We start from the raw sequence: 27,415 nt of genomic DNA on the forward strand, positions 1-27,415 counted from the left end.
ACAGTAACACAGACAAAGAAGTAAGTGTAATTTGACGTGATTTTGTCAATAGTAACTGAGGTGTGAAAATATGACTTATTATTTGGTCATGTTCATATACTCTGATAGAGATATGTCAGCATGTCATGAAACGATGATGTCAATAATGTTTATATAAAGATGAAAATTTAATTTATTTATAACTTGAAAGAAGGCAATGTTATTTCAACAGTCCTTCGAAATATAGCGCATGTCAGGCGCGGATCCAAGGGGGGGCGGACCCGGCGTACGCCCCCCCCTAAAATAGGAGAGAGAAAAAAAAAGAAAAAAGAAAAAGAAGGGAAAAAGAAAGAGGGGAAGGAAGGAAAAGAAGGAAGAAAGAAAAAAAAGAGGGAAAAAGGGAAAAAATTAAGGAATTAGATAAAGAGTGAGAATTAGACAGAAAGCTCCATTTCCTACCTTTACCGTTTGATGTTATCATTTTAAAATCTAAATGTATTCGACTTTGTGGTTCATGCATGACCATACTTGTATCCAGGCGCAATGTAATATTTATAATTTTTTTTCGTGTAAGTTAAGGTTTTATCTCCATCGCTTAAAAGGTACAATGTAAATCCCTTTAAGTATTTACTTTTTCCAAAAAAAAACCCGATAAAATCCCAATTGTAAATGATATATTACACATTTTTGAATCAGCATTAAAGTCTTGTATTAAATCCGACTATCAATTCACAAATGTGTGCGTACTTTCAAAACGCCAGTTACAAGATCACTACTGACGCCAAATGCTTCTAGAAGCCTTTATTTGTCCTAAGAAAATGTGTGTAAAGAAAAAAGTGGAATGCGACAGAAAATGAGAGCTTCTAGGGTCTGGGTGCACCCCATGGCCAGATGCCTTCCTTTTTTGTTTCAATAAAAACATATCTTAACGATAATGTTATAAGATAGGCAAACGATGTTAAAAAATGAATGCACATGACAAAAGGCTCCCTATTAGAAAACAGGATGATAGCAATGGCTCCTGGCACCTTATGGCCATAGACAAGACCACTAACCTTCTTTTCTTTCATTGTCCAATACACGAATTATGAAGATTGTGTAAGTTAGGGAAAATAAATTATCTAATCTGACAGATAATGTATAAAAGTAAAAGCTTATATCGTTAAAAAAGTTCACATACACTTTCATTAGTCCTATAAAAACCTTCAATAGGCGGACCCTAGCTGCAATATTGTAGCTCAAAAGACTTTTAGACTGAAAATGGTGTCTTCTTTAGAGCTACAATTGTTCCCTATTACTTCAAAACCTTCAAAAAAGTATGAAAAACTGTGCCCGAGTGATTTTCGGAGGCAGTGCTCCACTACGATACATAGGGACCAATTCGTACCCGGCCTAAAGGCATAGTAGGCCGGGTAAGTATATTCGTTCTAGGCGGCCCCAAGACCCCCATCCTTTTCTTTGCTTCGTGCCTCTATGAATAGATATTCAGATTTTAGGCAGTGCAATTCTATAACTTTATATTCAAAATATGACATTAGACGTCAAAAATAATAAACGAACATTTTTACATGGCTTCAATTATTTTTTGGAAAAAGTGTACATTTATTAGAGGGCTTGGGGGGGGGGGGGGGGGGGGGGGGGGAGGCGGCCCCCAGACCCCCGCCCTTCTTCGCTTTAAATGTCCATATAAATATTAAGATTTTGATATTGCAATTCTGTAAGTAAAAAAAATTCAATCAAAACTTCAAATAAAAAGTATGACACAAAAACCACAAATAAGCATCCTTAAATGGCTTCAATTATTTTCTGGAAAATGTGTTCATGAAATCCTCAGAATGCAGGATTTTGCACCATTTATTCGAGGGCTTCTGGGGGCCTAGGCGGCCCCCAGACCCCCGCCCTTCTTCGCTTTAAATGTCCATATAAATATTAAGATTTTGATATTGCAATTCTGTAAGTAAAAAAAATTCAATCAAAACTTCAAATAAAAAATATGACACGAAAACCATAAATAAACATCCTTAAATGGCTTCAATTATTTTCTGGAAAATGTGTTCATGAAATCCTCAGAATGCAGGATTTTGCACCATTTATTCGAGGGCTTCTGCGGGCCTAGGCGGCCCCCAGACCCCCGCCCTTCTTCGCTTTAAATGTCCATATAAATATTCAGATTTTGATATTGCAATTCTGTAAGTAAAAAAAAATTCAATCAAAACTTCAAATAAAAAATATGACACGAAAACCATAAATAAACATCCTTAAATGGCTTCAATTATTTTCTGGAAAATGTGTTCATGAAATCCTCAGAATGCAGGATTTTGCACCATTTATTCGAGGGCTTCTGCGGGCCTAGGCGGCCCCCAGACCCCCGCCCTTCTTCGCTTTAAATGTCCATATAAATATTCAGATTTTGATATTGCAATTCTGTAAGTAAAAAAAATTCAATCAAAACTTCAAATAAAAAATATGACACGAAAACCATAAATAAACATCCTTAAATGGCTTCAATTATTTTCTGGAAAATGTGTTCATGAAATCCTCAGAATGCAGGATTTTGCACCATTTATTCGAGGGCTTCTGCGGGCCTAGGCGGCCCCCAGACCCCCGCCCTTCTTCGCTTTAAATGTCCATATAAATATTCAGATTTTGATATTGCAATTCTGTAAGTAAAAAAAATTCAATCAAAACTTCAAATAAAAAATATGACACGAAAACCATAAATAAACATCCTTAAATGGCTTCAATTATTTTCTGGAAAATGTGTTCATGAAATCCTCAAAATGCAGGATTTTGCACCATTTATTCGAGAGCTTCTGGGGGCCTAGGCGGCCCCCAGACCCCTCGCCTGATTTGCTTTGTCCCACGCCCCCTCTAACCTCAAAACCTAAATCCGCCCCTGCATGTAGATCTACGACCTTCAGCTTCCTTAAAAACGTCCCATGGAATTCCGTTAGGGATTCCACTATGCAGCCATTTCAGAAAAATGGGCAACAGAAACTGATAGGCTAACTTTTCGTCCACGTCAATGGGGACACGTTTTGTGGTGGTAGCTCACTGTTTTCTTTTCCTGTTGCGTAGCATAAAATTTGGGTAAAACTTAAGGGTAACTTGCACCAATATTTTTTGTTTTTGGAAAAGTTTTTTCTTTTTTTGAAAGACAATTAAAGAGTTCCAAAGATCCACATTTTTGCGATATCTTCAATGTTCTTAAACACGTTTTGCGATATCATCAGCTCACAAAGGTAAGAATTTCTTGACCATCATAAAGCTAGTATTTACATCATAACCCCTTTTTCTTTCATACCTATATGATATTGGTGTAGTAAAGCATGGGTGGATAAAATTACATACGAGGGTAGAAAGTGCTCTGTGTGTATAGGAAATGTAGACTTATGTCCGAATGAAAGGATGTGGATGAATAACATTACAAGTGAGAAAATTTTTATAGTGAGCATGATTATTGATTGAAAGGTATGTGTAGTGTAGCACATTATGTATACTACGATATTGCATCGTCGGTGACCCAAGGTTGATTGAACTACACTACGCTACGCTTTGGTGATAATTGATGGGGAAAAACTGAATAAAATGCTAATTATAAAAAAAAATAAGTAAGCTTCGCTAGCTTCTTCCACGTGCACGATTCATGTTATATATGTATAAGGCAAAATTAATATAAACCTTAGATAGCGCCAGACAATGATAGAAATTAATTATTTTAATAACTACACTGCAAGTTAACTTACCTTTAGAAAATTGATTCTTTCAGTTAAAAGAAAAGCATATTTATTATCCAAATTATTATTAACGTCACTGTACCCCATTTGGTACAAATTTGACATATTTTTTGTGATAATTTCAATATGCATTCAATGTGATTCAATGTTAGTCAGTTTCTGACAAGGACTGCCTTTGGGGTGTACGTCCACAATAAAAAAAAATATCGTCGTAACTGCAAGCTAAAAATAGACCGGTTTTATTCCTCACTACGTCACTTCCGGTTTTGATACAGCGAGCGGACCCCTTTTGGTACACGGGACATTTTGCTTAGAGAGATTCTCGATTGGTGTGCTGAAATTTTAATTTATGCACTTTGATCGAAAGGTATGGTATTCATTTATCAAGCTGTATGACTGTCTTTGATATTTACCGACGATTATCTAAAAAGTACCGCCGTTCAAAACACTACCTAATCTGGCGAGTCATTTCCCGTATTTTTCAGTGAAATTGAAAGACGGTTTGGTGTTACAATTAAAATATGGGAATATCTACTACACTTCTTCATATAAATTGATTTGAAATAGAACATAACTCTTTTAGAGTATTCTGCAATCTATATTCCCGGTAAATACCAATTTTCCAAACTTTTTAAAATATGTTATCAAAACGAAACAAGCACCTGCTCATTTGCATATAAAATTTAATATAACATGCCTAAACAGTCCATATTATAACTAGGCCTATAATATAGATCTATCCATTCTCCGAATGAAGCATTGGAAATAACGCAAATAGAACATAATTATAAGATATGGTATCTTGTTTTATAAGATCATTTTATTCATTGTACCATGTAGTGTACATTACATATTGTGAAAAAGAGCTTGTTTAAAACTGTTTGTATGTAAAATGTATATAACCTTATAATGTGCATGTATTTAATTTTGATAAGACTTCATTTAGCCCTCAATACACAGCTAATGCATAATAGTACATATTTGCTGAAAATCTTGTTATGCAACTGTATTTTGAGGTTGAGGTCTTGTTTATAATTGTTATTTATATGAAAAAATTAAACAAAATCATAGATAGATACATGTAGGTATATTGGGTAATTAAAAATGTTTTTAATGTATTATGTATGTATGATATTTAAAGATAATTTTATAAATTACATTACAAAATGAATTTAAATACTCTTCTGTTTTAATTTTTTACAACTCTGTCAATTTTGTTATAATCTTCCCTTCTTGATTTTAAAAGGTTTGCATTACAAAACATTACATATATAAATTTCCCCATATCAATTTAATAAGAGGATTCAAATACATGTGATTCATGTATAATTATTTTATAGTATATATAGATATTTTTATGGTAAAACAAATACCATTTTATTCAATTACTGGGTATATGAATTACCAATGACTAGATATCCTTCCTTCTGTTAACTTATTACATGTAATTATTCAGCTACATGTAAATCATTTTTACCTGGGAGTTTATCTGTAAAATGGTAAAATTGGGAATGATATATCGTGTCCATTTTTACTGGAAGACCACAAATAAAAGGATAAGAAAAGTCCTCATAATGGTCATGTCAATGCAATAATATTGCATTTTTACCTGTACATACTGCATTTTGTTCCCTATAGAACAAAGATACCTATAATCCAGCCATGAATGGATATTGTTAAGATCAATAGCTCTGTACCTGGTATAATTTTTCATGTCTAATTTTCAATTTTGTTTATGTTGCAGGCATGGAAAACCCCAGAATATAGGAGGAATTTCTTGAGGCTACACATACCTTTTCTATATGTAAAAACCAGACAGTATTAAATGCATGGAAACCATAATATCTCTTTGTTTTATTTCCTGAGTTCATCATCTGTTACAAAATTTCTTTTAAAATTTCTTTGAAAATTGCAGCATTCAGCATTTAGCACAATAATTTTGGAACATATTGTCATATACAAACCTATATGAAGATGTGAATGTCTCAGAAAATGGTTTTATTGTAAAATTAAGTATAATTTTAAAGAAGAAAGATCTGGTTTATAACTGGAATTGCCCTTATACTTGTTAATTTTCAGTAAATACATTTCAGCACTCATAAATATATCAATTTGTTCTTTCTTTAAAATCATAATACTGGGAATCACCAGATAGTGTATGCATGGTAATAATATAGGTACAGTCAATATATACCTGGTACATGTACATTTATACTTGTAGGTACTAGGTAATACATGCAGGTACACTGTATAATTGCATATTAATTTGATCAGTGGATAAAAAATGGATGCAATAGGGCCTAAGGAGGTAGTACAGGTTCATTTAAACACAACAATACTTCAAACACACAATTTTAAAGATTCTTACAATTTCTTCTTACAGATGAAAATAAATGTATTCACATTTGTTCAATTCAGGATAACTTGGAATGTGAATTATCTATACATGTATATGTGTATACATGGCCTCACATTGACAAATTGATATTAGTTTTGATGCTATGCACTGACCATATTTTGGTTGGTATATCAATATTGATTCCTAAACACAAGTTTTCAGAAATGCAGAATTTGTCATACCTGTTTAAGAATTATATATATTTTTATTTTATAACATTGCAACTTTAAATCAAGAATACAACAACCCTTTTAATGTAAACAGAAAAGATGGAGAGAGAGAATAAATGAAATATTTGTGAGCAATGTCTTCTATATAATAAAAGATCTAGGATGTACATGTAAGTTCAATGTTATATTTTTTCCATGACTGCATGTGACATTAAATCCCCATGGTGATTCTCAACACTGATTCAGTTTATTGCTGTTTTTGTGTACTATTAACGATGAAACAGTATTTGCCTGCAAATCTGGATTAAGTCATTTTATAATTTTGAGGAACCGTTTAAAAAAATCTACTGAGCTACTGCTAACATATAAGTTATATTTATCTGTACTGAGTACATTTGTATGTCATGGTCTTGGGGGAAATGTCACTGGTCTGTTGTTTGATTATCTCAATTGATTTAAGACAAAAGTACATTCATATGGTGTACATGTAGGTTATCTTACAATCCTAGTTATTAATAAACAAAAAAGTAATAATTGACACCAACACATAATATATATCTTTGCTATAAATCCGGATCATTAAACCCCCAACCGAGCACCTGGCCTGGTAGATCGTTTTAGTCAGCAACGTTGAGGCATGCGCATTGGTAGTAAAAACAAAAAATGGCGAAGCGGGATGTTTGAATTGCGGTGTTATACTCAGAAAAGTGTCGTATCTGCGCTAATAAAAGCAGGTATCGTTATGGAAATGATATCCTCTATTTATATTTTTTTTAATGAGCATTAAATTGTCATTTTATACTTGTATTTTAATATACAATTGTATAAATAACCAAATTAGACTCTATTATATTTATTTAATTCCAAATTATTACCATTAATGTAGTTTCTCGAAAAGTGTTTTGATAATAAGTTGTTTAGAATTATCAATATCAGAAATATTTCAATTGATTTTATTAGAAATTAAAACTATGATAGACTACTTAGACTAGTTATCACGAAAATAAAATGCTATTGTGACAGTGAAGGGGAGGTAATGCATTATTCAATTTGAAAACGTTGCATTATAGAGTGTAATTATCTCCCCTACCGGAACTGCCGAGAAAGGCGCAAAAGTTCAAACAGCGAAGTGGATCGGGTGGGTAAAGACCATATTTTAACTTATTTGCGAGTCCGTTAAGTATGTTTCATTGGTGAAAATATATGCAAAAGTATGTCTTCGTCCAATGGAAATCATTTTGCCTCCAGGTAGCTCATTTAATGATTTGAAACATCCATGGGTCATATTTTATTTTGAATAGCTTTTGAAGTGTTGAGTGAGTCCGTAACGTGACAGCAGTAGACAGTGTAATCTCGGATGAAATGACTTTTCGACTGTTTGAGTTGAGTGGTTCGATAGATTGGAGAAAATAATACTACTGTATGATTTTATTATTTTAATAATTAGTACCAGTACGTACCCATTTTGATATTATTTGATAAGAATTTCCTACAATCGAGCCCCAATGTTTGAGCACAAGGGCCCGTAACTATTTTCAGTCACTGGGGTGGGATATAACGTACCCAGTGACTAAAAATATATATTGTAATATAAACAGTTATTACGAGCCCCTGTGGTTTGAGGGGGTCAGTTAACGTTCCAACACAGGAGGGTGCATTTTGACGTTCTGTCAGTGATATATTCAGTACTGAAATACCCTTTATAAACTATAAAGACATATAGACTATAATCATTATATTGCGATTGACAGATACAGTAGGCCCCATGCCATGACAGTGTTCCAGCTAGGATTTGAAAAGGGCAGGGCGCTGGACAAAAACAGGGCATTTTTGATGCTGTGAAACAGCATTCTTAGGCACGCTCAGAGAGCATGTGCACATCAAAACAATGAAACCACTCCGCGATGAAAATTAAAAGTTATTTTGTTCATTTCACATAATACTTGATGGTATGAAAAAATAAAACTCCAATATTCAAAACCACAGACATAGAATTTGTACATACTTATACACCATGGATGGAGTGTTTTAAGTGTTCAGTTTGGACTCTTTAATATTTGTATTACTCCGAGAACACTGGTCTCCCGAAAATCAGGAACAACGCCTTCTTCGCTGTCTTCCTCCGCGACAGATTTTCCGTGGTTTTTGGATTGTGTATGTTTATTTAAATTATACGTAATTCATGCTAATGGTCGATTATTGTAATCAAATGTTAGGAAGGTAACTGCAAAAAAAGTTCTTATAACGCTTATAAAGTTTTTTGTGTTGGTTGTATTGACGAACTATATCTGAGATATTATTGCGCAGTAAAAGTTAACTGATCTGTCACTGGGAGCTCTGTCTCTTGTTTATCGACAACTGTGGTGTATTGAAAGGGAAAAAGTACCAAATCTATCAACATAAACTTACAAAATATAATGATAATTATAATATACCGGTAGATCTATTTATGTACGAGCTTAACTTAAAGTGACAAATGAACTTATATTGCTGTGTAATGTACGGTAGCCTTATGAAGACTTGCTAAAGTCCGATGTATTGCAGGAAGTTTTCTTGATGATAGCGTTCTTATGAATTCAAAAGAAATTTGACTGTTATAAGTAACCAAATAATGTACCCTTTACTTGACAAACGTATATGGCCATGTTTTATTATAAGTCAAAAGTCGGCAAAGCAAAACTCGTGATAGGCCTTTAGAAATGTTCTGCACGATGATATCTCGCCATTCAGTTACTGGCTTATGTAGACTTGCTAAAGCCCGATACATTACATGAAGTTTTCTTGATGTTAACGGCTAGCGTTCTTGTGAATTTAAAAGAAATCCGAGTGATATACATAATGAAATAATGTACCTTTTATTTGGCAAAAGTATCTGGCCATGATTTATTAGTCAAAAGTCGTCAAAGCAACCCATGTTAGTTTTCTAAAAAGGAAACCAAAACATATCCGGAAATGGTAATATTTCTAATGTTATATTTTTCCGAAAATATTCTTCAATGTTAAGAGGATATTAAGATACGAAAATGTTTACTTATAATTTTTTTGTCTTTGAAGAGACATTGATGAAATTGATAATTCAGCAATGAATAAAGAATTATAAAAAAATGATACTCAGATTCTGAACGGTTTCATTGGTGTTGAAATCGTTATTTCAAAAATAATTTAGAAATAAAATTTATTATAGTTTTTTCAGGACAATAAGTTATTCAACTTATTGTTCTTGAAAAACTTTAATATCATAAAATAAATACAGTATGTCGTAAATATTTTTTATTAAACTCTGAAATTCAACACTGCACACTTAATTATGTAGAGTTTACTAAATTTTATATCTAAATGAAAAAATAAATTCTTTATTTCTTTCTTTGAGTCCTTCATTCACAGCATCTATGAGTGGCCTTGGCACTTTGATTATTTAGAGATAATGACAATATTTCCATATGTAGTTTGTGGAAAAAAGGATTATTAAACTTGAGCATGTATAGCAAGGGTTTACTGTAATGTTACTCCTACAATGTCAGAGCTATTATACAATTACTATACTGTATATATTAATTAGCACGACAAGATGCTTTTGAGATTGAAACATGAAATCGTGTCCCAAACACGGTTAGCCAAAAAAAGAAAAAGAAAGTTTGATAAGAGACGACTGACCAATATACTCTCATGTTATTGGTGTATTTACTGGTATGATTTACTTTTAAATTTGTTGTCTGAATTAAGGCATGCATGCATTCTTCCATCAACAACACACTAACTTTAATCCATGCATTTATTTTACAGTTATTATAAGATAACCATTAACAATGCCGAAGGCAAAGCAAAAGACCGACATAAGTACCATGGCAGATATATTTAATGACTGCCAGAACAGCATGCAGGGACATGGGCAGCTGATCAAGTCACTCAAGAAATTATATAAAGAGGTAAGCAAATTCAAGGTTAAGCATTAAATTTAGATAATGTCACTATTTTAAAACTTTGTTTGCAAACTGTGTGAATCTGCATAGAAAATCAAAAAGTCTGGTTTAGGGCCAGTCCTAATAAATTGTTTGTTTCCCCCTTTACCAACCCATACCAGATTGTGTTGGGTATGTAGGTAGGTAGGTAAAAAAAATGTGTTAGAGAACATGTACCCAAAATTGTAAGTCTTCTTTTCCAAAACTGGAGTTAGGAAAGTATAAATTGCATTATAAAAACAGAAACAAAACAGAAAATACTAATAAATTATATGAAATGTTAGACAATTATAAGTATTTTGAAAGTGAACAAAAAAATTTATATCAGAAATGATAAAATATTTTCTGTGTGGAAAATGCCAATAATATATATAATATTTTGGGTATGGAACCAGGTGTTTTGGATGGGTAAGTCGGAAAAAGGAAACACACAATATTTTAATATTTAATAATAATATTTTAATAGTTATTCAAAACGAACACTAAATCAACACTGTTTTTGTTTTTACACAGACTGACTTTTCTGATTTCTGGCCTGAATTTAACAAAATGATGAAACACCCAATGGTAGTATTCACTAGAGAGCCAGCAGTTGAGCGGACAATCGACTTCATCACCCAATTCATCATATCTCTTACACCTGAAGAAGCTCAGCAAGAAAGTGCCGATACCACCTTGGATAATATATGTGAAAACAAACTTCTGTTGGAAGTTGTTACATTTCTCCTTCAGGTATATATTGACTACGGTAGCACATATAATTAGTCATTTAGTCTCTTTGAAGTAAAAAAAAAAATGGTAAGAGCAGCCCGTTACAAAAAATTTTTGGTGAATAAGTTAAACAAGTAATAGTGCTAGACAACCTACCAATTAACAAATATATGATTGGGGTCCAGTTTCATGAACATTCCTTATAACTTTAAAGAATTTGTTAACTTAAAGCTCTCAATAGGAAGCATTACAAATTTTATGGAGGGCTCTTTAACTTCAGATTGTTTCTTTAAGTTCTGTAATGCTTTCCTAATGGAAGTCAAGGAATGTTTTTAAAACTGGACCAGATCCTATATATTTAAGCTTACTCTCTTGGATTTATAGATTTTGATTAGCCTCCAGTTTCCAGTGATTTTTCTCCTTATATAATTGGGGTCAGTAAACGAACCCATTCCGAATGACAACCCCCCTTATTTTTTCCCAATTACAAAGACAAACTCCCAACTCAAATTGTTGAAAAACAAATAAAACTTGGAAATCTATCCCTTCGTTGTTTAATCTAAAAACAAACTACTCTGAAACTGTTGTGATGGTCGTCACCTTTTGATAAATTGACACAGTTTACTGTTTTACAATATTTAATCACCAATAATACCATGTTCAGTAATGGATTACTTTTTCCCAAAATTGCTCTTTTTGCGATTAAAAATTCCCAATTTGTTACAATAAATTTTTCCCAAAACACCCTGAAAAATCACTGGTTTCCTTGATGAGTTTCAAAAGACATTTTGTATGTGATTCTTGTTGCCTAATTAAAACTTTGATCCAAATTTTGGCAGGTTCACTCAGCCAAAGGGAAAGCCATAAGATTCAGATGCTGTCAACTTATTAACAAACTTCTGAGTAACCTCGGGGAAAACGCCCAGATCGAAGATGACATGTACGACAAGATCTTTGAGAGCATGTTGGAAAGACTTCGCGACAAGGTGCCGGTCGTCCGTTTCCATGCTGTTATGGCCTTGGCAAGACTTCAGGACCCACATGACGACAACTGCCCAGTTATTAAAGGTGTCCGATTTTTTTTAGTCTCATTGAAAAATAGACATCGCAAAATTTGCCGGTCCAACAGACATGTCCGACAAAATTTGACTTGGACCGCCTATTTTAAAGTCCGGACCGTACCGACCTTCCTGCAATTATTGAGTACAGGAAGTCGGTAGAAATGGTGTCTGAAGTATTACGCATGTGCCGAATCTGGCAAAAGCATTAACTGCATAAGATACTCATGAAAACAGCTGCCTGGATACTAATAGCAGGAGTTTATGCTTACTTCAAAAATTCACATTAATGATTGGTCCGACAAAATCTTGTTCGTTTCGGCTTACTCACAGTCCTTACTGGTCCGAATGTCCGGCCATTTTTTTCAACATTCCCGATGTCTGTAATACATTGTCTGATGAAGGTTGATATAACAGCATATCAACTCGAGTGTTTCCATATTTAGATACATATTTATCTAATAATCAATGTTTGTGACTCTACAACCTGGTCAATATGCGATTTGCAAACTCACATCGTCGAAGCGTTGAATTCTTCAAATAAAAAAAAAAAGTGATGTTCTAAGGCCATTATTAAAGAAATTACAGTATGTAATAAATGGTATGGGTAATTTTCACATAATCTGCCTGATATCCAAGTCACTAGTGTAATATAATCTTAGGTGCTTTTCATTGACTGACAATTCATTGCAGCTTCATAACTTGACATCAGTAATCAATACATTACCTGGTAAAAATGTACATGATGCCAAAACTCAAAGACGACAAAATGACAGGCTCCAGGGGATTTTTACAACATAATTTGATGTTGAAATTCTTAAAAATGTAGGTTGTGGTAGTTATGTGATAAAAAATATCTTAAATTTGTGTTCATATTAAATGAGATTTTATGACATTTGTCTCCAAGTTTTGATTTTTGCTCACTTAGGTTCGCAAGAATAAAAACTTCTTAGACCCGTTTCATAAAATCTTAATCAACTCTCATTTAATATCCTATATATATGTTCTTTATCCCTTTGCAGCATATCTTTTCTTGATCAGTGCTGACACTAGCCCAGACGTCCGACGTGCGGTACTATCCGTTATCGCCCCGTCCACAAAGACATTGGCTGCTATCCTGGAGCGTACCAGAGATGTCAATGATACAGTTCGCAAGATGGCGTACATGGTACTGGGAGAAAAAGTTCATATCAAAGCATTGTCCATCGCTCGTCGCATCCAACTCCTTCAGGATGGTTTGACTGACAAAGCAGGTAACTTGGTTTACTTTTTATGAAATCATCGAAAAAATAAGAGATGCAACTCCTGAGCCAGGTACTAAATGGTATATTCTTGGTTCATCTGGTGCTGCTGGTTGCCGACATGTTTCGGCCTTAAAGGCGGGCCGTCATCAGGGCACAGCTTACATGGTGTACAAAAAGTATAGTATTTTTATGAAATGTTAATGCAAAAACAGGGGAAAGTTTTTAATGTTGTCTCCATATAAAACAGTAGAAATCCGGCTAGGATGTGACTTTTTGGTCTGCTCAGACAATCATGCGACACCATAGATTATGATGTCAAAACTACCTTCAACGTCACAGTTGTGTTGTTATACATGTGTCTTACGATATTTATGACATGGTTGGACAGGCCAGTTATGTGATAAAAGAAATGTCTTTCAGTTAAGGATTGTGAGTGAAACTAAGCTCAAACTGAGCCAGTTGAACAAAGCTTAAGAAATTATAGGTGGAGCCTGTTGATAGATTTTATTTTTCATTTTGATTGATTGTGGTAGAAAGCTAGAGCTTCCTGTTTTGATATGCTGTCTTATTTTTTAGACTCTGTGAAGAACGCCTGTGCTTCCAGGCTGCTACAAGCCTGGCTTGGGATGCTGGAAGGTTGTGCCTTGGATTTACTCAGCAGTTTAGATGTGGAGTCGTCATCAGAGACTTGTGAGCTCGCCCTGAACGAGCTGTTCAAAGCCAGTCCACTACATGAGCTTGCTGACAAGTTTGACCTGCTGAATGAGGAGTATGTTGACATATGGACCTATAGAATTGTTGTTAAATTATTACCCCAGGCACACCTGAAGACATATTTAGACTCTTCCCGTTCAAAGTCTGGAATAGTCCATTTTGGATTTTCAGGGTGTATGAGTAAAAATTATTTTGACCAAATATGATATGAGATACAGTGTATAGTGTTTGGATTCTCCACTGGTTTTGCAATTTTAATGCAATATTTAATGGCAATGCTATTTTTAAAATGCTTCAATTACTTTTGTGGAAGTCATATTGGCTTAAACATTTTTAAAGAGGAAAATGAAATTTCAACAACTTTTGTTGAAGTCAAGATAATGATATCACACTAGTACCTTGCTATTATGTTTGTAATCATCGACCTAGTTTATAGTGGTGTTCCGATTAATCAAGTTCGTTGGGTATCGTTGGTTTGAGGTGTTTGATCAATTAATCAAGTAAGAAATCTGTAATCGAGTTTCATCGGAATTTTCTGACATTATGATAAACCTAAGTATAAAGTTAGCTGGTCAGTAAAACATGCAAAATATTCATAGTCTACTTGTCAAAATCATTCCCTTGTGTGTGGTTGTCACTCATATCATTTCAAATTTCAAGCGTCTAGACGAATTGATTTTATTTGAAGAGTGCATAGGCACTACATAGTAATGCAAATGTTCTGATGAGCATGATTTGTGAAGAAAACAGAGAGGCCTTGCTATCGTAAGCCTTTGAATGAAAGGACAATCATTACCTATCCGCAAGGGAGCTAACTCTGTAATATGCAAAGACGGAATAATACCATTGTCCGTCTGATGACTGAATTTCCATTTCTTTCAGTATCCTAATTCCTATGGATAAGCTGACCTGCGAGAGCGCTATGTACTGGCAGACCATGTGTAAATACATCGACAGTAAGGGGACGGACGGAGAGGTCCAATTGGAAAAAGTTCTGCCAAATAGTATCAAGTTGTGTGAATACATCAAAAGGTAAGGCTCTCTATCTTACCCTGGTCAGAGATACCACAAATCAGTCAAGATAAGACATCTGTCTTACCCTGGTAAGTTTGAAGAAAGCCCGAAAAAATTCTGTGGCACTATATTCTATATGGAATGAAGTACTGATTGCGCATGCACCAAAGGCGAAATAAATTATTTTTTATCATTTTTTGTGTTAATTAGACTATTATATACACGATTAAACACCAATTATTGTTCAAATGATGAATATCATTTATGCTCTGTCGGCGGTGGAGCATCTTTAAGACATAAGTCAGTTTTGGACTTAAGTTTGTTTAGAGAAATCGAGGCTTGGTCAGAGATACCACTGTTTCATTAAAGTTTTGATTTTAAAATCATGATCAGAAGTGAGGAGAAACCATTGTTAGCATATATGCTGTAATTTTCAGAAATTTATTAAATTTTAGATATATGCAATGACATTGAATGGAAACATGTGCATGTGTGAACATGAAGCGTGGCTACGTACTGCCTGGAGTTTAGTCAATTCTGGAGTTGTAAATGTATCCTTACTAACTATCATTTTGTGTACATTTGTTAACATTTGCCAGTGATGTGTTGTAGCTATGTGGAGAATCTGAAAACTGTAGAGGATTTGGAGGAGCAAGTGATGAAGGAATTCATCCTCAAACAGCTGTTCTTACTGGTGGAAGTTCTCGAACTCTCGGATAACGCTTCAAGGTAAATCTTCATAGTACTGGTAGAAGTTATAGCACTGTCGGATTATAAGGCTTCCAGGTAAATCTTCATATAACTGGTAGAAGTTATAGAGCTGTCGGATAAAGCTTCAAGGTAAATCTTCATATTACTGGTAGAAGTTCTAGAGCTGTCAGATAAAGCTTCAATGTAAATCTTCATATTACCGGTAGAAGTTCTAGAGCTGTCGGATAAAGCTTCAAGGTAAATCTTCATATTACTGGTAGAAGTTCTAGAGCTGTCAGATAAAGCTTCAAGGTAAATCTTCATATTACTGGTAGAAGTTCTAGAGCTGTCGGATAAAGCTTCAAGGTAAATCTTCATATTACTGGTAGAAGTTCTAGAGCTGTCAGATAAAGCTTCAAGGTAAATCTTCACAGTACTGGTAGAAGTTCTAGAGCTGTCGGACAAAGCTTCAAGGTAAATCTTCATATTACTGGTAGAAGTTCTAGAGCTGTCAGATAAAACTTTAAGGTAAATCTTCATATTGCTGGTAGAAGTTCTAAAGCTGTCAGATAAAGCTTCAAGGTAAATCTTCATATAACTGGTAGAAGTTCAATAGCTGTCAGATAAAGCATCACGGTAAATCTTCATATTACTGGTAGAAGTTCTAGAGCTGTCGGATAAAGCTTCAAGGTACATCTTCATATTACTGGTAGAAGTTCTAGAGCTGTCCGCTCGCGCTTCCAGGTAAATCATGTTTTCCTAGTTTTCATATAGATAGTTAGAATTATAGGTAACAATCTCCCGTAATGGTTTGCCTCTGATATAATTTGACAGAAAAGCTGTTGAGAATCTGTTCCACGACTTGTTAATGGCCGACCACATCGGTCACCATCTGATGAAGTATGTGGTCCCACGTCTGTGTCAACTACGAAGCAACTCAGACGACATCAGTACCTACTTTGCGGAGACTATTTCCGAGATCCGTGAACCTATCACAGTAGTTGAAAAGGGAATGGATGATGATTCGAGGCGCCAGAATGACATCAAGGTAAAATTTGCAGAGGCCATGTAAAAAAAATATTTGTGTTTCAGGTAACCTGTCTGACCTTATCAAATTAATGCCTTCCCTAAAACTTATTATCAGTCAATCATCATGTAGACAATAAGAACTTGTAAAACATTTAACAATTTATTGTCAATTAATGTCGCCTTCCAGTGATTACGACGTCAGTGATTACGACGTCATGAAATTTGTGTCGGAAGATGACGTCACAATCGCTGAGCCAGTGATTATGACGTCAGTCCCACCTTCCTATGACACTGAAAGGTTGTACTTATTAACGGTAAAACATACTTTACCCACGTCAATTTGGTATCTTGAAACACCAATATTGTATACATTCCAGAAAGTGGCTTGAGTTGCTTATATTCTAATAGACACACACTATAATGAACCTTTTTTAATTAAATTTGTTTCTATGATACAGTAGAGTATACTTAACATTCTAATAAAGTTTTACTGTTGGAACAGATCGCTAGTCTCAGGGTGAAGATTAACCAAGCTAAAGAGGAATTAGAAGAGCATGTCCGAAACCAAGAGTTCAGTAAAGCGGCGGAACTCAAGGCACTTATCTCCGAGCTGGACGCAGAAAAATCACTTCTACTTACTGCTGAAGAATCTCAGCAGGAGACTGTCAGGACCGAAAAGGTGAGGATGTCACGGGGCCGTTTTCTAAATGGTTACATACATACTCAATACAATTACAGCTTTCACATTTCAATACTGCAAACGTGGATATAATAAATAATAATAATAATAGACTTAAACTTTATTACATGTTGAGTTGTGCAGCTCGTCTTACACATGGTCAAGATCAATATAATATATATATACAATGATATTTTTCGCATGTGCTTAATTTCGCAAATTATGCTGTTATTTTCACGATAAATACACTTTTAGAATTTTAGCATCAAAGATCATAAACATACAAAATAGTATGCGGGGGAAATTTTTGCTTTGAAGGGGTCTTTGCTTATTCAATGTTAATTCCTTCCCCCCCACCTCAATTTTCAACATTTCAATTTTTAGTTATCGAAATAAAAAGTTTATGTATCATACAAAAATAATTTAACTAATTCTATAACTTTTATATAAAAATTGTATCTTTGTGAAGCGCTATTGCATTAACACTCCATTTCTTACCTGCAGTTATTTTTTTTCAGTTTTACAATACTCGCATACATTTAAAGTTATACTTGAATACTTGTTACTTTGACCTTGAAATATTTGGGTTGTTATAACAACTGCGAGGCTTGGGGGATAATGCCACGCTTTGCGGCCCCTTGTCTACGTATGTACGACAGTTTGTTTCCTTTTGTTTAATGTTGTAATAATTGACTTACCACTGTTATTTCTGCAGACTGATGTGGCCACTATCCTCAAGTGTCAGACGATTGTAGCGGAGATGTTGGAGGAAATGACTCTCAAGTCCATCAACCCGACCCTACAGATGTTGATAGAGTCATTGGTATGTTTAATCACTAATCGTAAAACTAAATGTTGATAAGTTTGTGAGTATTTAATTTCGTGATTTCCATGTGTAAAAAATTGGTGACATTTAGTGATGTACATGCCTATACGCTTCTAATTTCATAGTTTCATTCTGTATACGTATCCGAAATATTATATGTGGGGCAATTTTCCACTGTTTAAAGTTTTCTGCGAAATTAGCATAAATTTGCACCTCATGATTGGGAACACAATCGGCCAAGCAGCAGAGTACTTGTACAGTATTTACATGTATTTGCTTGATGTATATAGGTGTTACCAGGAATACAGAGTGAGGATGGTCTCCTACGTAACATCGGCCAGCGTACTCTTGGACTTTGTTGTCTCATCGACAAAGACCTTGTTCTACAACATCTACCACTGTTCATGCAGGTTTGTATTATATTCATTAGTTTATCCCAATAATGGAGGAAATGACTGTAAATTGAATTTCACGATTACTATTTCAAACAAATTCGCGAAGATTAACATTCACAGATTTAAAAATTGATTGGAAATTTCTATTATTATCAATGATATAGATGTTAATTCAAAGATAAACTTTCGTGAATTTACTTGGAAAGCGAAATTTGCAAAAATAAGTCGCACACAATTGAAAACTAGTTTACAGTAAGATTGGATCTAAATTCAGATAATATAACTTTTTTGTGAAAGTATTGTCAAATTTCCGTTTCTTACTAAGGAGGTAAGAAACATTCTGGCAGTTGTGATTTTTTTTATAGTATACAGTCAAACATGTTTATAATGTTATGAACACACTATGTATTCATAGTTATATATGTAGTTATAGTAAAAGAGGCAATTAGCAACTCATATATTGCATTTGCGAACCTTACAGGAATCATGGCTGGCTAGTATGGGTATAGGCACTGTATAGCGTGCACATCAGATCTTAATTGTATAGCTATACAATTTGGAATTTTAACGTTATCAATCAAAATTGTAAATAGCAACAATAACATGGATGTTTTAAAATTTTTGTCTTTCATTTTCACAAGGAATGTAGAACAAGAGTTTTATGTTAATAATTCACTTTGTGGTTGTGTATAAAAATTTGCTTTACAGAATTTTCCTTTTGAATTTTTCGATTTTATTTTAGGCTTCAAAGATTGATGAAGAGAATGTGCGGGCTACAGCACTGTATGTTATGTTCGACATCCTACACTTGCATGGTATGGACGCGATCCAGAAGCCGAACTCCGACTCCGACAGCGAGGAACAGGATGCTCAAGACCACGCCTCTAACTTTGTCGCCTTTCTTGGTGGATTTCTCGACAGCGAGGTTAGTCTAACTTCTCTCACTTCAATGACAGCATCAGTTGCTTTTAGGAGTTAGTAGTCAAAATTGTAACACGTTCATTGGTTTTGTATTTAATAACCTGCTACCAACGAAATACTGTCAACCTACTTATTTGAAGCAGTAATTTATTTTAGTGCTTTTCATGCTGTCTTTGAAACGCTAATTCATGTAAAGTGCTAAGTTTTGAAAAAGGACATTTCAGGTAATGACCGAATTGGTCCAAACCAAACAGTCTTTCTCTAGGGTTCTTGGTGATACTTTGAACTTGAACCTATCCCTGGCTGGGCCGAGTGAGTAAAATGTAAAGATGTCCAGACTTCTTGGGGTTTTTTCTCCAGGTACTCCGGCTTTCCTCCACCAACAAAACTGGCCCATCCTTAAATGACCTTGGCTGTTTATAGGACATTAAACCAATAAAAGCAAACCAAAATTAACCCATCCGTATCTTTATTTAAACAGAGTGCTAAGCTGCGTACTATAGCAGCTGAGGGTATGGCTAAACTGTTACTGTCCGGCCGAGTCGTGTCCTCTAAGATCCTGTCCCATCTGATACTGCTATGGTACAACCCACTGACGGAAGACGACACACATCTGCGTCACTGCCTAGGGACGTTCTTACCTGTCTACTCCTTCGCCTGCAGGTTTGTAGAATGTTTAAATGGACTAATTTGGGGTAGGGGGGGATGCATCAGTGGTTATACTGATATAGAGGTTGTTAAAAAAACTTCAGTAACAACGGTTTAGATAAATGTAATAAACAACAGTCATGCTTTGGGGAACCTGTTTTATCTCATAACTTTTACCCTATTTTATACCATGGTTTCCTGTCTACTTTAAAGATGCTCCACTGCTGACAAATGGTATTTTTTCTTTATTAAAAACAGGAGAAGACGATTTAGTATTTTTCTTCAACTAAAAAAGTTACTTACTTCACACCATTACCACCATTGAAAAGTTTGAACTTCTAATTTTACTTTAAGTTGAAAATATGAAAAATAATTAATTGCATCCCGAAAAAAATCTGTGGCACTATATTCTATATGGAATGAAGTACTGATTGCACATGCACCAAAGGCAAAAAAGATTATTTATATTATTTTTTGTGTTAATTAGACATATATTTACTCGATTAAACACCAATTATTGTTCAAATGATGAGTATCATTTATGCTCTGTCGGCGGTGGAGCATCTTTAAAGGAAGCTAACCATCACATTTTGTGTCATACATATACAGATCTTTCTACCATTAAGTCAAGTGCCTAAATATAGAGCCATTAATAGTTTTTTATACTATATATTAACATGATGTGGACTTATTTCATTTATATTAATATTCAATATAATATCGATTTCATAAAGACTTTTAAAAATTTCAAAAAGTCAAGTAAACGATAAAGATATGGCTGGTGAAATTAACAAAGATTGATTGCACTGATTCCCTTTTCCATTTATACATATTACAGAGTTGGCTCCCTTCCGGATAAGTATCAATTGTGTGGTAATTATTTTGTGAGCAAAATTCACGTCGTTTTCTCTAATACACAAAACACACGATGTCACAATCAATATCTACTCGCAAGGGCAGGTAACTCCGTAATATGGAAAGACAAAAATGTTAAGAGAATACCATAATTTCTTCACTGATGTAGATCTAACCAAGAGAAAGTCGAGGAAGCATTTATGCCGACGCTGAAGATCCTGTTAAATGCTCCATTGTCCAGTCCATTAGCTGAGGTGTCGATAGAAAATGTGGCCGAGCTTCTCATACAACTCACTAGTTTGAGGCTGCTTCTCCGTAACCAGGACGAAATTGTAGAGGTGAGATATTGTGTTATCTACTGGGAAATCACTAATAATGATGTGAATTGGTTTCATTTATCAATTATAAACAGTTTTCAAACTAAGGAAATAATTGCTCTTTTTAATGGAGCTAAACACTTTTCTGATACAATTGCGATGTATAACAATGCTTAACCAGTGAGTAATACTTACAAATATCACATGAATCACGATGTAAGAAATGTCTTTACTTGTAACAGACTAATACGTCGTGATGGGTACTGTACTGTATGTATAGGTAAAATGTCTGTAGGATAATAAAATATAGCAAATTCTTCAATTGAATTTTGATTAATTGGGTTTTCAAATTTATAGATACGCAGTAGAAAAAGCAACGAAAATTGCTGAACTTTATACTGTTAAAAAAATTTCTCATAAATCAGGTCTATGGGGAAATGAACTGATATTCTACCTCTAACTTCAGATTAAGAGAATCTTACATAGGTCTGTCAATTAAGCAAGTGGATAGGGATGTCTCAAACCGAGTGAAAGATTTTGTCTGGTCAACTCAAGGCTTGCGGACCAAAATCTTTCACAAGGATTGAGATATCCCTGTCTACATGACAGATCCATGTTTGATTTTTTTCTCCCATATTTAGTAGAAAATTGGTGAAATTTCATTTGCTTTCCAGCTTTTTAGCCAGCATCAGATGGTGGGTTATTCAAATCGCCTTTCGTCCTTGGTCCGTTGTCCGTCTGTACAAAATCCGGATTTGTTTGTGACCGCTATTTCTCAGAAAGTACTGAAGGGATCTTTTTCAAAATCCATACATAGGTTTTCCTAGGGCCGTAGTTTTGCATATTGCATTTGGTAACAGATCGGTCAAGAACTTTTCATTTTGGGACCAATCGGTGAACAAGATGGCCGCCAGGAGGCCATCTTGGATTTTGATAGTTAAAGTTTGTTACTTCTATTTCTCAGAAAGTAATGAAGGAATCTTTCTCAAATTCAATGTTTGTTCTCCTAGGACTCTAGTTGTGCATATTTCATTTTGAGACCTATTGGTGAACAAGATGGCCTCCAGGCAGCCATCTGATTGATCAAAAGATGTCCCACCGGCCGCTATCTTGGATTTTGGTAGTTGAAACTTGTTACCACTATTTCTCAGAAAGATCTCTGTCAAGTCAATACATAGGTCCCTTTGCCCTTAGTTGTGCATAGTACCTTTTGGAATGATCAGTCAACAAGATAGCCGACTGGCCGCCATCTTGGATTTCAACGCTGTTTCTCAGAAAGTAATGAAGCGATCTGTCTTAAATTTCATATGTAGTATGTGTGAAAAAGTTTGAAAAGCAGGGAAAGGATCCCTCTTTCCATTGTCAGACATAGATCATTCTTTGGTGGGCGCCAAGATCCCTCTGGGATCTCTTGTTTTGTGGTACCATTATCACAGAAACAGTGATATGTGTCAATGACTGCAACTAAAATTTCATAATGGACTGGTCTAGTCTTTGATTTAGAAGAGTCTAAATGAGTCTTTAGGGGTAAATGATTTGAAGTTGAGAGAACTTGTAATAAATTCACCCCTGAATTTCATAATGGACTGGTCTAGTCTTTGATTTAGAAGAGTCTACATGTGTCTTCAGGGATGAATGAGTTAAATGTGTAGATGGTCTTGTGAATGAGTTACTACATACTTCAAAGGGATAATAAACACCAGAAATAATTGTCTAAAATTCAAAAATCTTTTTATTATGATTTTCTAGGAAAACCCAAGCCATGCCAATGTTGCCCTAGCTGTCTGTAATGAGATCCTGAACAACCCGGACTCTTTCAGCGTTAAGCTTTGGGTGAAGATCCTAAATAAGTTAGAACTAGGCAAGGACGACATCATCACCATCAAGGAGACTTTCATTCTTACCCAGAGGATTACTGAGGTCAGTTTGGTAGCCATTTTACTGTCTTTTCACATTCATTTCGTTCTCTGTTGCACCTCCTCGCGATTGACCGATAACCAGGTATAATATAGCCACGCCTCGTACTCGCAAACACATATGTTTCTATTCAATGTAGGAGCAAACATCATTAGTTTTTTCTTCATTAATCTATAGAAAACTATAAGGTTTGATTAATAAAGCTGTGAAAATCATTGAAATGCACAGAAAAATTTAAATGTTTCACAAGCAATTGCAACAACACAGAATTTATGCATTATAATTTTTTTTTCTTTTTAGAAAAATAAATTTGCTATAAACTCATACAAGACATAAATATGGTTTATAAATAGAAAAAACAAAACTAAAACAAATCTGCGATCGATCGAATGTTTTCCCAGCAGCCGCTGTTCTTCAGGAGATGTTTATTGATGTTGATATAAATATATTTTTATATCATAATATTTTTTATAAATATATTTGATCGATTTGCAGTCAATGATTTCCAATGATTGACCAATGTTATCTCCTGCTTTCACCAAAACAGGGGATATTAAATTGGGTCTGTCTGTAACATTTGGTTTCTGTGCAATAACTGCCACAAATCTTAAGCGATTTTTTTCTGTAACTTCAAGGTTCGCGCAAGTCCTTGAAACTCCTTGAAAATCAACAAAATCAAATAATGTCCTTGAAAAGTCCTGGGTTTTTGTTAGAGTATACATCCTTGAATTTACACAAATACTCCTTGAATTTAAAATTAAGATTGTGTTTCATACATAAAAAAAAAAAACCCAGTCAATTTAAAATGTGAAAAGCAAACATAAATATACAGCATGAATCTTATCATTTTTACTAAGACAGGTATATATAAAAAAAAAAAATTGAAAACTCCAGGAAAACTCCTTGAATTCTGCATGGCCAAGTCTGTATGAACTTTGAACTTGGTAACATGGTCAAATGTGTTCATATGGCACTTTCATCAGACCCTACTTGGTGGAGTTATGGCCCTTTGGTTAACAAAAAACAGCATCTTTGGCTGTTTCCGTTTAATAACTCTCATAAATATTACCGGATTTTCTCCAAAATTAGTAACGTGGTCAAATGTCTTGGGGCCTTGCCCAAGTTGGAGTGGGACTTTGATTGTGATTGTCCCTATTTGGCGGCATTATTAGCCTTTGATTAACGAAAGCGTGGTATATATATTCCACAAATTTGCTTGTTCCAACTATGATGTTGAAATCTCAATTTATTCCTACCACTAACCCTTAACACAAGTTTTCTGACGGGTATTTATTCTGATGCATTTTGAGATGTTGTTTGATTTTACGCAGGTGATGGAAGACAGAAAGCACCTTAAATCTATAGAAAAATTCCAGGAATATCTTGGCAAGTTTTTACCAGAGGGATTCATTAATGAAAACCCAGCCCGGAAAACGTCAGAAACAGGTAACTGATGTTCCAAAAATAGAAAGTCAGATGGTTGTGACGGAAATAGTACTTTATTAATGGTACTTGGTCAAAATAATTCTATACTTACTGTAACCAGATTTTAGATTTTCGACAGCTTGCCAATAGTACTTGAATAAAAAGCAAATGTACTAAAAATATTTGAAAAGTGTACTATGAATAATAGAAATATTAGCAATGGATTATACACTTTTAAAGTGCTAGGAGCAAATACATATGAAGCAACGGTTTTAATGTTTTGAAGGAAAAGCAAATGATGAAAAAATACATTATCATGTTACCAACTCGTTGTAGAGGAAGCAGCGGACACTACCGTAGGGGATATAACTAGTGCATTGGGCGACACCAGCTCATTCTTCCAGGAACCCCATAAAATCACAAGAACCACAGGTACTGATATTCACTGATACATCTTGTCTTTAGTATTGTCAATTTTTATTGGAATTCAAGGAAATTCAGGAAAATTATAAGACAGCATGTTCAGTGACTGGTATTAGGGCTGCAACAATACATTTTACCAACTATAGCTAAAAGTTGTTGTATTAAATAGAGTTATTACCCCTAATGTCACTCATTGTATAATAAACGCTACTTTTGATATGTTGTTTGTAGGGCATGATATCAAAATATAATGCGTGAGATACAATACATTACATGATACTATGTAGATGTGCAATTGGGGTTTGTGGGGGCAGAGGCCTTTCTTTCTAGTTTCAACTGGTTTCCTATAAAACGTTTCAAGCTTCTATGTGAAATGTTACTTGTAAAAAGTGACACTTGGTTTATTTTGGTTCTAACAGCCCGGTCAGATGCCTCACTCTCAAAGACACCAACTGCTCCTCCTCCTAAAAAGAAGGCGGCCAAGTCTACAGCTAAAACAACAAAAGCTCAGCAGGCTGTCATAGCAGCAGCAGACGACAGGTATATTAGGTTTCTCATACACATCAAAGAATCATTACGTTTTTGCACATTACAGAGTAAGCTCCCTTGCGAGTAGGTATCCAGTTATTATTTTGTGGGCGCATTTAACATAGTAGTCTCCAAAAATTATGACGTTACACTCGCAAACACATGACGTCGCAATCAATACCTTCCTGCAAGGGCAGATAACTCTGTAATATGCAAATACAGAATAGAAACTGTTAAAGCAGTTAAAAATTGAAGCCAGAATATTTGTATTCACTTGCATAGTTTTCATTTTCAACTTTATGCGATTTAGACTTTTGATTGAGCTCGAAAATTAAAACAATCTCTAAACAAGTAGGCAGTGTTAATCAAAGCACAAGAATCGTTATAAAATATGTTTCAATTTACCCTCGTCTTATTCCAGTGACTTGGAAAATCAAGTGTTTGTCTCCCCTAAGCCGACCCGTGCCAGCACTCGGACAGCCACTAAAGGGGTTAAGGACATGGAGAACACGCCTGTCCGTACAAGTACTCGAAACACCAAGTCCAAGACCAACGGCAAAGATCCGTCCTGTAAGAAACTCACTGAAGTGATTACAGCTAGTGCCAGCTCCGAGAACGAAGGTCCTGGTACTCGTACTCGTCGTAAAAGGTATGTCGCCACCCAATGTTAACCCATTATTTACTATTGCGCTGAGCTCTCTTAACATAAAGAAAATATCTTATTTCTGGTCTGAAAGTAATAGCCAATCAAATATTTTTATCTGTATGATGAAATATTAATAATTTATTCTGTTAAATTTATTTTGGGGATTCTTGAACTAAATATAGCCACTTAACTTTATATATGTGCTAATGAAAGTCTTTTGAAAGAAGTAATCAAAACCAGTTAATTTCTATTTTCAGCCAAAGAACACTTCGCAGTGTGCAATCAGGGGATCAAGAGGGAAAATAGAATGTGTCCAGTTGTCAAAGGGAGATAATCAAGTGTTCATTGATTAAAGAGACAAGCGTTCAGTGGTCAAAGGGAGATAATAAAGTGTCCATTGATCAAAGGGAGATAATCAAGTGTTCATTGATCAAAGGGACGTAACCACGTCTAACCAAGAATACGATCAAAGGAAAACAGATAAAAAAAATATCAGTGGTCGAAAGGGCATTACCCATAAAAACACTGGAAACATTGGATATTATTGATTGTCAAGGGAAACTATCATTGGTTGACACCCAAGACATTGTACATACTTTGATTTGAAATTATTTGTTGTTGAACGGACATTTTCCTGTTTCAGAATATGTTCATTTGTTTAAAAGATAGAACTAAAAGGCAGCATCTTTGAGGACCAAGAAATAAGATAAATTAATTAAAAAATGATATAATATATAATAATATTATCTTAAAACTATTTAAGTCAATTTATATTTCTACTTATTACAAGTAAAATGAAATTTTTAACTTAAAAATCACATTTGATTTAACATTGAAATAATAAAATATTTGGAGAACGAACATCTATTTTCGGACTACTACTTTTCTACATATAGCAATTGTTGTTATGAATAGCTGTATTTACATATCCTGTGAATGTGTCCTGTTCTGATTTTGTATGTCAGAAATCTATTCAAGGTATGATCCAATAAGCGCCCCTCCCCCTTTGAGACCTCAATTTCCATTGCCTAGGGCAATTATTGGGTCGAATAAGGTAGTTTCCTTTTGCTTATATATTGTATTTTAATTTGAAATTTTTGTCTACCGATTCTGATCTTACAAGAGTTACTCC

General features: G+C 34.6%; 1 protein-coding gene across 5 annotated transcripts; it reads left to right on the forward strand.

Moving 5' to 3' along the window:
- On the forward strand, window positions 1-27,160 carry LOC138335517 (condensin complex subunit 3-like). 5 transcript variants are annotated; one of them, XM_069284650.1, is made up of 22 exons: window positions 7,373-7,422; window positions 10,068-10,210; window positions 10,757-10,975; window positions 11,794-12,022; window positions 13,035-13,265; window positions 13,833-14,025; window positions 14,853-15,002; window positions 15,597-15,713; window positions 16,509-16,722; window positions 17,206-17,382; window positions 18,098-18,205; window positions 18,499-18,618; window positions 19,346-19,528; window positions 20,006-20,187; window positions 21,197-21,365; window positions 23,094-23,264; window positions 24,593-24,707; window positions 25,023-25,118; window positions 25,529-25,649; window positions 26,059-26,286; window positions 26,541-26,597; window positions 26,650-27,160. In XM_069284650.1, exons 2-21 carry the CDS (start codon window positions 10,091-10,093, stop codon window positions 26,587-26,589), a joined length of 3,192 nt encoding a protein of 1,063 aa, XP_069140751.1. In that variant the 5' UTR covers window positions 7,373-7,422; window positions 10,068-10,090; the 3' UTR covers window positions 26,590-26,597; window positions 26,650-27,160. The 5 variants fall into 5 exon arrangements, with proteins under 5 accessions (XP_069140750.1, XP_069140751.1, XP_069140747.1 ...); XM_069284649.1 differs by lacking the exon at window positions 7,373-7,422 and adding an exon at window positions 1-20 and having other exon boundaries at window positions 26,541-27,160; XM_069284646.1 differs by having other exon boundaries at window positions 26,541-27,160.
- Window positions 27,161-27,415: the final 255 nt, after the last annotated feature.

The sequence above is a fragment of the Argopecten irradians genome, chromosome 11 (genome assembly GCF_041381155.1).
Source record: "Argopecten irradians isolate NY chromosome 11, Ai_NY, whole genome shotgun sequence".
Lineage (NCBI taxonomy): Eukaryota > Metazoa > Mollusca > Bivalvia > Pectinida > Pectinidae > Argopecten > Argopecten irradians.

Bases quoted from the DNA above. Each gene is read 5' to 3' on its own strand.
- LOC138335517 (XM_069284649.1), top strand. From the start codon at position 10,091: ATGCCGAAGGCAAAGCAAAAGACCGACATAAGTACCATGGCAGATATA. The intron at 18,619-19,345 runs GTTTGTATTATA...ATTTTATTTTAG, and splicing joins ATCTACCACTGTTCATGCAG to GCTTCAAAGATTGATGAAGA. The intron at 20,188-21,196 runs GTTTGTAGAATG...TCACTGATGTAG, and splicing joins GTCTACTCCTTCGCCTGCAG to ATCTAACCAAGAGAAAGTCG.